This window comes from Meleagris gallopavo, chromosome 5, assembly GCF_905368555.1.
Source record: "Meleagris gallopavo chromosome 5, MGAL_WU_HG_1.1, whole genome shotgun sequence".
In the NCBI taxonomy this organism is placed as follows: Eukaryota; Metazoa; Chordata; class Aves; order Galliformes; family Phasianidae; genus Meleagris; species Meleagris gallopavo.
Genome location: NC_139408.1, coordinates 5,242,040 through 5,254,246, shown reverse-complemented (window position 1 = coordinate 5,254,246; position 12,207 = coordinate 5,242,040). Strand labels below are relative to the sequence as shown.

The window sequence follows — 12,207 nt, the reverse complement described above, 5'->3', positions numbered from 1 at the left end:
ACAACATAAACATTGAATTTTTCTGGGGATTTCTTCCAGTTCTGCAACAGTTTCTACTGCAGCTGGGATTTCCAGTTTCAGCTAGTTTCTTCCTCCTCATCATTATCAATACTATTGATCAAATACTTGATATCAGATGCTGTCCGTTTGTATTCCTGACCTGAATTCCAAATTAAAGTCCACACAGACATAGCTAGGAGAAAGACCTGGAAAACACTGTAAATGACTTTTTTCCTTATATCCAACCAAAATCTACCCTCTTTAAGCATGAAAACATTTCCTCATGCCCTAGCAGAACAGACTCTGCTAAAGAGTCTGTCCCTTTCTGTCTTACAGCCCCACTTCAGATACTGAGTAGCCATTCTTATTTCACCTTGCAGCCCTCTCTTCTCCAGGCTGCACATCCCCGGCTCTCAGCCTGTCCTCACAGGAGGGTGTTCCATCCCTTGGATCATTTCTGTGGCTGTCTTCTGGAAACACTCCAGTAGGTCCATGTCTCTCCTGCACTGAGTACTCCACGTCTGGATGCAGTGCTCCAGGTGAGGTCTCACAGCACAGAGCAGGTAGGATCACCTCCCTCACACTGCTGACCACAATTCTTTTGATGCAGCCAGGATACAATTGGCTTTCTGGTCTGCAATGGACGCATTGCTGGCTCATGTCCAGCTTCCCATCTCTCCAGTGCCCCCAGGTCTTTTTCAGCAGAGCTGGCTCAATCCTTTCATCCCCTAGCTTGTATTGATAGTGGGGGTTACCTTGACCCAGGTGCAAGACCTTGCTTTTGTGATGGCAACTATATCATGGTTTCCTAGTAGCACATGGAAATAGGAAGTTTCTGTCTACTGGTGTCAGAACAAAGCTAAGAACTGAAGGGAAAGAAATGTGAAAGTAGAGAAGCTTTGCACAATGTAGCAACCTGGGAAGGAACCATCGTCTTAGAAGCACATCGAGAATTGGCAGCCAACTACATCCAGCATCATGAAGTTCTAATGCACTGCAGTTTCTTACCTGGGATTGACTTCCGTAGAGCCCAAATTCAGACTGATAGAATTAGGTAGCTATGGACCTGAAGTATATCTCTTTCGACCTGAAACAATTTTTAATTTTTGCCTGTTGTCTTGAATCCTTATCTCCCAGTTATCCTCTGAATGCCAGGCTGGAGTAATCTGATGCAATTTTCCAGGCTTATTACACAAAGAAATAATATTGCAAGTCATTGGTCATCTTGTCAGTTCTTGCAGTTCAAAAATCTACCTGTCTTGATGCTCCATCATTTCACTCAGCCTTAAGCCCTCTTCAGAGCACGAGTTTCTTGCATTGATTTTAGGAATGAGTTAAAGTCAGCGTGCAAGGAACATTTTGATTTTAAAGGAGAGATCTGCAGTGTGCTTCTGGGAGCTGGAGCTTGTGCCCTCTGTGGTTTAATACTCCAAGGGCCTGATTATTTCCTTTCATGCTGTTCTGTAGGTATTTACAGATTGCTTTCCTGAGCCTAATGGCCTGAACCTGAGCAGCAGGAACTGCAAGAAGTCAGCTTTCATATCAGTGGTTCTCTTTGAACCTGTTCATAAATACAGCTCCACATAATCAGCAATTTTAAGTTTTTCAGATAAACAGTCTAGAGACAGATATTAGAGATTAGAGTTTAGAGTTTAACTGCTCTGCAAGAGAAAATTCCTTGCCTTTTGGATGGGTTAGAAGGGACCTTACAGATCCTCCAGCTTCAATCCACACTGTGGGCTGGTTGACTTCCACATCTTTTACCTCCTTGTTCCTCCAGCTGTAGATGAAGGAGTTCAGCATAGGAATCACCACAGTGTAGAACAAAGATGCAATTTTGTCCTTGTCCAGAAAGAAGCTCTTGACAGGTCGCAAATACATGAAGATGAAGGTTCCGTGGAACAAAGAGACAGCCATCAGGTGAGATGTGCACGTGGAAAAGGCCTTGTATTTGCTCTCCTTGGAGTGGATCTTCAGCACAGATAGAATAATGAAAATATATGAGATAAGGGTGGAAATTATATTGATCACCATAAACAAGCTGCCAAAAATGAAAACCAGCAGCTCATTGAGAGTGGTACTGGAAGAAGTCTGGAAGAGTCATAGAATCATAGAATCACAGAATTATAGAATGGCTTGGGTTTGGAGGAACCCCAAGGATAGCCAAGTTCCATCACCCCTTCCACAAGCAAGGCCACCCACCTCCAGATCTGGTACTAGATCAGGCTGCACGGGCCCATCCAACCTGGCCTTGAACACCTCCAGGGACAGAGTATCCACAACATATCTGGGCAGACTGTTGCAGCAACTCACCACTCTCTCTGTAAAGATCTTCCCCTGACATCCAATCTGAGTCTTCTCTCCTGGAGGGAAGAGTGGGCTGTTATCACAAAAGATATGCTTCACCACATTTCAAGAGAAAAAAAGATAGTTTTAGGAAGACAATGGTGTGTACCAAAGAGTTCAGGAAGACCCAGAAGAACAAACCTTTCACCAAACTTCAGCAGAGCATCTCAGTCATGATGGTAATATAAAGCAGAGGTTTATAGATGGCCACATACCAGTCATATGCCATCACAGCTAGCAGCAGACACTCTGAAAGTGTTAACAACACAAAGCTAAAATACTGTGCAATGCAAACTGCATATGTAATTGCTATTGATCCACTTTTGGATCACTTGAAATCACTTTCTTGTAGTGTCATTATAGTCTAATTAGACAAGACTCCCTTGTTTAATTTGGCACGTCCATAACACAGACGTCTACCTCTGAACTGGTTTCTCTCATTTCCCTTCATAATGAAGACCAAACATTTACACTCCAGGATCACAAACTGATTTTAGACTCCTACTCCCACTAGCTGGGGATGACTGAGCCCCAGAAATACCTGTTTGTTCATTTGCTTGTTTTTTTCCCATGACTTAACAGGAAGTCCAAGTGAAGAACTTGTGTAGACATCTGAATTGGACAAAGAAGGTTAAGTTTGGGAAGAGACAAATGTTCATGTTTGCGATTACCACTGTAAATGTCTACACCTTTATAGGTGAACGCCTGCTATTGTTTTAAGCATATTGGAAAGCTTTGTTTATGTTTAATATTTTTAGTACGGAAAAAAATGAGTGAAATTCCAAGAAAAAACAAACAACACCAGAAAACTTCACCAGCAGCTATTGGTTATAAATGTTGATAACACCTGGTCTCAAAAGAAAAGCTGTGGGACAAATCTTTGGCATTGGTTCCAAATAGCAAATTATATACTGTCTTTCAACAAGTAAATAGCATGTGTGGTATTATCGAGACTCTGGTCTCCACAGACTGCAACCACTGACAACAAGCAACACCTAAAAGCATCAGAAATACCATAAAGCTTCTTAAGATGTCGTTGTGATGTAATTAGCTCCTCTCTCTCAGGGGATGTGAAGTACAGGATAATTGCCACGCTACTGTGGTCTGGCTGTCCAATATATAATTGCTTCAGACATTTTCTGAGTGTACTAACACAGCTCTGCAGCTATGAGCCTGCCTTCTGGACACAAGGATTAAAAATCAGAGGTATGAGCAAGACATAAAGAAGCTGGATAGCTCTTATCACTTTCTGTGAAAATTAGTCCTCACTGAAGTTAGTTTTGCAAAGTAGGTATCTGCTATAAGTTGCCTGTTGATTCTGCACAACTGCAGAACTGAATTAAGTCTTAGTCACAAAGGCATGTCTCTACATCAAATGGGCTGAGACTTTCTAGAAGAGAGTAAAGCAGTTTGTGTCCTTTTTTACAAAGACTCTAATCAGTAACTGGGGACCTTCTGAGTTGTTTTCCTTTCTAGCTTGCATAGCTTGAATCCTTCTCCTGTGCAACTGAAAGGAGTGAACACAGGATAAGCACAGGTACTGAATAGCATGTTTGCCCTAGGATGTAGGACTGACATCACATCTTGACGTGGCATCCATAAGTAACTCTTGTAGGTTTCTTGCCATTAGATTCTTATCCTCAGATACGTATCTTACAAGTGCGTGGAGTAGATGTGATGCATGCCATCCTACTGGTGCCTTACTTCTCTCTGCTAAATGTAAGAAGTCTGGAAGTCTTTGAAGACAAGTTTGGCTGCCGTACATAGCTTTACATGGCTTTATATTGATATGAATGCTCCCTAAAATTGTATCAGGTCTATATTCTTCTCTGGTCAACAAAAACACTTATGTCCTCACCCAAGAACATGATTAATCTGATGTCTCCACTCACTGCAGAGAAAGAGAGCCCATGCAACTGACTCCTAACAAACCTCAAGATTTTGGATAGCTGGTTTGGGTGGAATAAATGAATGGGTAAATAAGATTTTGTTATCTAGGTAGAGTTATTTCTCATAGCAAAATGCATTTTAGGAACTGGGGATTTACCAAGTCTCTGCTGTGTACTTGTTGATAATGGATGCGAGCACTGCACGTTTCCTTACCTCATTAATTTCTAAGCACTAATAAAAGCTTTATCACCCCTCCTCCTGCAGACAGCACACCAGCCAAGCCTGATGGCTTCAGGAAACTGCACAGCACCAACCACATTCATTCTGTCTGGATTGACAGACAATCCAAGGCTGCAGATGCCTCTCCTCGTGGTGTTTTTAGCCATCTACATCACCACTTTGATGACAAATCTGGGTCTCACTGCATTAATCAGCATAGACATCCAGCTTCAAACACCAATGTATATTTTCCTGCAAAATCTATCATTCACAGATGCTGCTTATTCTACAGTCATCATTCCCAAAATGTTGGCCACGTTTTTGGAAGAAACAAAAACAATTTCATATGGAGGTTGCATTCTGCAGTACTTTAGCTTTGTTTTGTTGTCAATCTCAGAGTGCCTGCTGCTAGCTGTGATGGCATATGACCGGTATGTGGCCATCTGTAAACCTCTGCTTTATACTGTCATCATGACCAAGGCAGTCTGCTGGAGGCTGGTGAAAGGTTTGTACTTCTTGGCCTTCCTCAACTCTCTGATGCACACCAGTGGCTTGCTAAAACTATCCTTTTGCTCTTCAAATGTGCTAAACCATTTCTTCTGTGATATCAGCCCACTCTTCCTGATTTCTTCTTCCAGTACCGCTCTCAATGAGCTGCTGGTTTTCATTTTTGGCAGCTTGTTTATGGTGATCAATATAATTTCCACCCTTATCTCATATATTTTCATTATTCTGACTGTGCTGAGGATCCGCTCCAAGGAGAGCAAATACAAAGCTTTTTCCACCTGCACCTCTCACCTGATGGCTGTCTCTTTGTTCCATGGAACCTTCATCTTCATGTACTTGCGACCTGTCAAGAGCTTCTTTCTGGACAAGGACAAAATTGCATCTTTGTTCTACACTGTGGTGATCCCTATGCTGAACCCCTTCATCTACAGCTGGAGGAACAAGGAGGTAAATGATGCTGTACGCAAAGTCATAGCCACTAACGTCTGGCTTCACTGAGCCTTAGGCTGTCTAGTGAGATCCCATTTTGAATTTGAAAAGAGATTTTTAAGGGCAGGTTGAGACTGGTTCCCTTCTTCTAGCAGAATGTTATTAGAGAAATAAATATAAATTGTAGGTGACTACCGAATGAGATGATTGTTATATCCTGACATTCCTTGTCCTGAACACAACTGAGGAGAAGCAAAAGGTCTAGTAAGTCTTTGTGAAATCAAAATACTCTAAATTTCTATTTTATTCATCATTTCTGCTTTCTGAGAGTCTCCTGTTAGCAGGGCACCTACTTCATTCTGTACTGGACCCACATTATCACTAGACTTTTGTTTTTCCATAGACTTCCTTGTTATCTTTGATCTCCTTTGACAGATTTATTTACAGATGGGTCTCAGCCTTCACAGAATTACAGAATCACAGAATTGCAGAGGTTGGAAGGGACTTAATGAGATCATGAAATCCAACCCCCTGCAGGTACCCCACAATAGGTCACACAGGTAGGCATCCACATGAGTCTTGTATATCTCCATAGAAGGATACTCCACAACCTCTCTGGGCAACCTGTCCCTGTGCTCCATCATCCTAAAGAAGTGAAGAAGCCCCTCTGTGTGTTTGCATGGAACTACCTATGTTCAAGTTTTAGGCCATTGCTCCTTGTCCTATCACTATATTTATAAACATCTATCAGATTCCCCCCTTCCCCTCCTCCCCAGCCTTCCTTTCTCCTGGCTGAACAGATCCAGGTTACTCTGCCTTTCCTCATCAAGGAGATGCTCCAGGCCCTTTATCATCTTTGTGGCCTTCAAATGGACATCTTCTAGGAGATCCCTGTCTTTTTTGAACGGGAAAGCCCAGAACTGGATGCAGTAGTCTAAATGTGTCCTCTCCACGGCAGAGTAGAGGAGGAGGATCACCTCTCTTGACCTGCTGGCTGCACATGTTTTAATGCAGCCCAGGATGTTGTTGGTCTACTTGCCCACAAGGGTACACTGCTGGCTCATGGCCATCCTGATGCCCACCAGGACCCCCAGGGATCCTTTCTACAGGGAAGGACCTACAATGCCGTATACAGCTTGGCTTCTTTGCAATTTTTGCCACCACTGAGATGTTTCTGCTGGCTGCAGTGGCATATGACTGCTAGATGGCCATTTGTAACTCACTGTTCTACACATGCAAAAAATGTTCCACAAATGGCTGGGTTCCTGAATCTTTTACATTAGCGTGTAACAGACATGTTGTGAAGATTGCTAATTGAAGGGTGTGTAATAGGGAAAGACACACAAATGAATCCTCTTACTCTGGCCTTACTGAAGCTCTCCATCGTAGAGGTCAGCTGTCTCCTCTTTGAAGTCTTTGGATACCAATGTGGGATTAATCCTTCTAGAATAAATGTTTATGTTTGGATATCTCTTGCAAGCTTGCTCCATTTTTGTAACCAATGGGTTACAAAAGAGACATGGGAGCATTCAAATTTGTGCAATCCTTCTCAAGAAAGGAGTCTTAAAACAGATTAGAAGCACTTGTCTCTGAAGCTGACTGTTTTCTCTGTGGGCTGTACAAAGAGCTAACGTGTTAACCTGCCAAGTTCAACATAGGTCTTGCAGGCTCCTGACAGTGAGAGCTCCTTCTCCCCACCACTGCAACCCCGCAAATTTAAAGACATTTCCATGATTGACATTTCTCAGAAGCATTCCTTCCTCCTTCTCTAACTCTTCATCTGGTGACTGCAAGCAAAAGCAAGCAGAACAAAGAGAGATCAGAGAGATTGCTTCTGAAGGTCATTGAAAAGGGGCTAAGAAAAACAATGAAAGATAATGACTGAAATTACAGGGGGGTTGGAACCAGATGTTCTTCAAGGTCCCTTCCAACCCAAACAATCCTACGGTTCTCTGATTCTATGAAATGCTTTACAAATGCTTTTTTTTCATATTTTGTACAACCTTTTTTTTTTTTTTTCTTTTTTTTCTTTTTCTTCTTTTTTTGAGATTGCTTCTTGGGCTTTGTGAATTTTGTTATTACATCTGCAGAACTCTTCAGAAATCTATTTGCAGCTTCTTTTCTCTGCCTCAGGCTCCTGCCATTTAAAGAGGCGATCAGATCTTTCCTGAAGGAGAGAAACGTAATGTGAAAGTAACACAATCCATCCGTTCCACTTTTCCACCTATCTTCTAAAAAGTCCTGGATGAGACTTGGGTTGGTCTGCTTGACAACAGTTTTTTACTTTTTGTCCTGTGGACATCTGTAGGTTCCTTACTCAGGGGAACACGTGCACTTTGTAAATGTGACTAGTTTGGTGATCCTCAACTGGATGAAGACCATCAGGAAAATATTCTATTTGTTATTTTCCAAAAGAGAACACCTATTCTCTCAGGTAGTTAGGCACAGAAACTGGCATTTCTGAAATTACGCAATGTTTTGCTTGGCTTTCATCAGCAGCTGTAATCAACCAAGTATAACGTTCCACTTCTGACGGATTCTCCATCAGCTGAAGATCTGAATTTAGGATGGGTCAAGTTGCGTGACCAGGTATTATTACGGGGTCATGCATTCTCTTTCAGTCATCCAAACACAGCACAACATCTGTGTGAGAAACAAGTAACCAGAGCAATGAGCCCTCGCACTACAGGGCATCCAGCATGAGTTCTCGGTATACGTTGAACACTGAGTCCACCCAAAGGACACATCGGCCAGAAAGAACAGCACTCTGCCTCTGCAGTGCCCATGCTCTACAAGATACGCAGCCGCACGAGTGAGGGGATGAGAGTGCAGACTGTCTGAGAAGTGACCAGCATCAGGTTAATAGACCTAAATGTCTGTGTTCCTGTGTGTTCCGCTGATTTTCCAGTGTCCTACAGACATACAATATTCCTAAGGCATCCTTCCCCATTCCTTTGTCTTAGTAAAGCAAACAGGATTTGCCCTAAATGGGGCTGTAGAGGATTGTGAGCAGCTGTGGGAGACAAGACCTCTGTCTGCCTATTAGAGGACTCCCACAAGGACTCTGTAATTATGTCCTTTGAGTTCGATCTGAAACATATTAGCCAAAAAAGACTCCGTTGTTTGTTCAGTTCCTAAGAGCCCAAGGAGCAAATGTTTGCAGTAGCAGGTCCTGACGTTTCCTTTAGTTGCACATCTTCTCTAAGGAGAATCCACAGAGCAGAGACATCACTTAGACAAAAAGTCATGATGGAGCCTGGAGCACCCAGCTGAAAACTAGCCATGAAGGTACCTTTCTGTGGGCAGACATAGGCTGTGATGGCATCCTTCAGAGGGAGATCTGATTCAGATCTGCAGTGCTGGAGTGTTTGGAAGTTCAGGATTGGCGAAAGAAGTGTTTCTGAGCCTTACAATCCAGGTACGTCCTTGCCAATTCTAGCACAGAGCTGCCATACAGACCTTGACAGGTCTCCTGCTCTGCGTGTCTGACAAACACATCCCAACAACCTCCTCTAAAAAATCCAGGTATGAATGCACAAGAAAGGCAGAAAGGCTGGGGAAAACAATCCTGTTCTTTGAATTTCACACCCAGAGGCCTCAAAACATTATTTTTTGTTTTCTTTTCTAAGTTGTGTGTTTCCATGTGAGCAAGATGGTCAGGTTAGCTTAAACCATTAAGAGCAATTGTTGTACACAAAAATAGGAGTGGCCATTCAAGCTACACATTTTGGCTGCTTTTTTGGTTAATGGAAAAAGACTAGACTCCCCAGAGGGTAATTCAGCCTACTCATAGGCTTCCAGTCTGCTCACTCCCTTCCAAATAGGAGGTGAAATAAATAAGATGAGTAGTTGCCTCCATAGCTGTTTAATAATGCATGGGTTGCAAGAGCACCCTAGTTGATTTGGAAGTCTGGATTACATTTAGACATGGAAATGATAACTGTCTGATTGCCTGGGAAAGTCTCCTCTGATCTAACAACATACCAAGATATCTAAAAATGCATGTCATTTATTTATATTTTGTGTGAGTGGCTTCTGATTAAAATACAAGTTCAGTCATGAGAAAGAGGACCAACCCATCATGTACCCTCCTCTAGAAAGCAGCTTTGGATTTGCATCTGTTTAGTCATGAAAGATACCCAAATCTGCCATTTCCCACAATCTGCGTTAATATTTTAAATAGTTGGGTAATCTGGCTGCCTCTCCTAGTGACTGACAAAGAATGGGTCCTTCATAGGCCAAAGTGAGAGCTCCTGGTTTAGTTTAGATGCTTCCCTTCCAGACAAAATACACCCTGGTGAGTTTAATTATTTCCTGGTGAATAGGTAACAAGAAATGCCTAGCTGAAAAGACAAAGGCAATTGCAGAACTCATTCAGCATTTAGCATGTGTGTTTCTGATACTTGCTCGTCAAACTTAGCATCAACAAAATATATTAATTAGGATCTGTGTTGTTGCAGATGCACACTGCTGTCCCCCAAAGAAGGATCATTGGGCATCTCACTATTATTATCCCCTTGAGCATGGTCTAATTGGTGAAAATATTATCTGCAGTTTTGAGGATGTTCTAAAGAATCACAGCTGGACAAAAAGGAAGCAAAATCCAGGTACACAATCTCAACCTCCGTGCTTCTTGATGGTAGGACTACTCATGAAATACTTTTCTTCCTCTCTTAGCTTTATGGTCACCAAACACCTCATCTCAGCAGTTAAACTGCTACAGAGGTGAGGATGATGATAATCAATCACACCACAGTCACCTACTTCATCCTGTTGGGACTGACGGAGCGCCCAGAACTACAGCCTGCAATCTTCGTGATGATTGTGCTGATCTATACCATCACCCTGATGGGCAACCTCAGCATGATCATCTTGATCACAATTGACTTCCAGCTGCAAACACCCATGTATTTCTTCCTCATTAACTTGTCCATCGTGGATCTCTGCTATTCTTCTGTTTTTATTCCGAGGATGCTAATAAACTTCTCAGTGGAGAATAAGACTATTTCTTACTTAGGATGTCTTACCCAGCATTTTTCATTTGTTGTGTTTGTGACCACAGAAGGATTTCTGCTAGCTGCAATGGCTTATGACCGCTATGTCGCTATATGTAGCCCACTGCTTTATACCACTCTTATGGCCAGAAGAGTCTGTGTTTGCCTGGTAGTTGGGTCATATTTAGGGGGACTCTGTAACTCATTAGTACATACTTGTGGCTTACTGAAATTGTCCTTCTGCGGCCCTAATACCATCAACCACTTTTTCTGTGACACAAACCCGCTGCTACAACTCAGTTGCTCTGACAACCATGTCAATGAGCTGGTGCTTGTAACCTTTCAGGGATCGTAGCTATGTCAACACTTCTCTTCATCATCATCTCCTACCTCTACATCCTCTCCTCTGTTTTGAGCATGGGCTCTGCAAGCAGGTACAAAGCCTTCTCCACCTGTGCCTCCCATCTGACAGCTGTAACACTCTTCTATGGGCCTGTGAGTTTGAGTCATGTGCAGCCCAGTTCAAGATACTCACTGGAACAGGAAAAAATTTCTGCAGTATTTTACACCCTGGTCATTCCTATGCTGAATCCCCTGATATACAGCCTCCGGAACAAGGAGGTGAAAAATGCATTTAGAAGGTTAATGGAGAGGAAAAAATGCTGTCCATCAGCTTGCTTGTCAAGATAATAACCAGTTCCCTAGGAGATTTGGAAAGAGATGGAGATACCACTTTTGTACTAATTATGAACACTTATGAATCAAATGTAACTCAAAAGATAGAGAATGGATGATAGGACTAACAGTAGGAAAAACAAACAATCTTCTCATCTTTGTTTATTTGCTTGGGTTGATGATGATGATGATTGTATTCCTTCATCTTTCTGACACATTTCTATCTTCCTAGAGAAGAAGATGAAAATTGTCTCCTTCTACTGTTTGGTTCTGTAAAGTACCTCCATGTTTTTGGTGTGATCATCCAGGAAAATATTGTAATTCTTTATTTCAAGGGCAGAGACTCATAAATTCACATGCATGCCTGCAGTGCTAGTTTTCCAGTATTGGATCCTGCTTGACATGTTTTTATTGTTCCCAAATCTTTGGTTCTTTTTCAGTCGCAATATCAGATGAGGTTCAGCTCCACAAAAGAAGCCCAAGATGACTTTGGACTAGCATTATCTACATAGAAAATCCTGTAAGGTCTCAGCTTAACCATGCACTGTTTCTTGGCAAATTAAGAAAAAAAAAATTAAATGACAAAACCTGCTATCTAAGCAAGTATGTTGTCATGAATTCTCAGCTGAGAATTCGGTTTGTCCTTCTCCTTTCCTTGGAGCTTTGTAAATCAAGCGTATTTCGTAGAGGTGGTACTCAGAATTACTGTAACTGCCTACAAATTACAAGGAGATTATCTTCAGTTGCACCACCATGATCAGAAGTATGCAAGAAAATTTTATCCAGTGCTGATGGTTTTATCTGAATTGCACTATAGAGTACACAACCTGATATTCAGCAATGTCAGGCTACACTCATACACACATGGATTTGGTGGGTATGAAATTGTATTTTTTATGAGTGTGAACTTTCACACATTACTTCAAACATGAAGGAGGAAAGACCTCCTCAGACAAAGAACTGGAAAATGCTACTTTTAGGTCCTTTCAGTCACTGCCCAGTATAAACAGATTAATGTATGAACAGATTAATGTGTTTGTTTGGTTGATTTTTGCATGAAAACACTTGAACAAATGTCCCAAAGCAACTCAGCTGGAGTTCCTCATTCATATCTTACAGAGTTGTCATTTGTCCTGAAAATAGAAAC

At 42.0% G+C, this 12,207-nt stretch overlaps 1 protein-coding gene and 2 pseudogenes across 1 annotated transcript; 2 read left to right on the top strand and 1 right to left on the bottom strand.

Moving 5' to 3' along the window:
* Window positions 1-1,638: 1,638 nt before the first annotated feature.
* Window positions 1,639-4,454, bottom strand: LOC100541913 (olfactory receptor-like protein COR4; annotated as a pseudogene).
* A 67-nt stretch (window positions 4,455-4,521) lies between these two features.
* On the top strand, window positions 4,522-5,460 carry LOC104910969 (olfactory receptor-like protein COR4). Its single transcript, XM_010710911.3, has one exon. The coding sequence runs from the start codon at window positions 4,522-4,524 to the stop codon at window positions 5,458-5,460; it is 939 nt and encodes a 312-aa protein (XP_010709213.3).
* Window positions 5,461-10,122: 4,662 nt separating this feature from the next.
* LOC100541756 (olfactory receptor 5J3-like) lies at window positions 10,123-11,075 on the top strand (annotated as a pseudogene).
* The last annotated feature ends 1,132 nt before the right edge of the window (window positions 11,076-12,207 follow it).

Coding starts and splice junctions, on each gene's coding strand:
- LOC104910969 (XM_010710911.3), top strand. CDS start 4,522: ATGGCTTCAGGAAACTGCACAGCACCAACCACATTCATTCTGTCTGGA.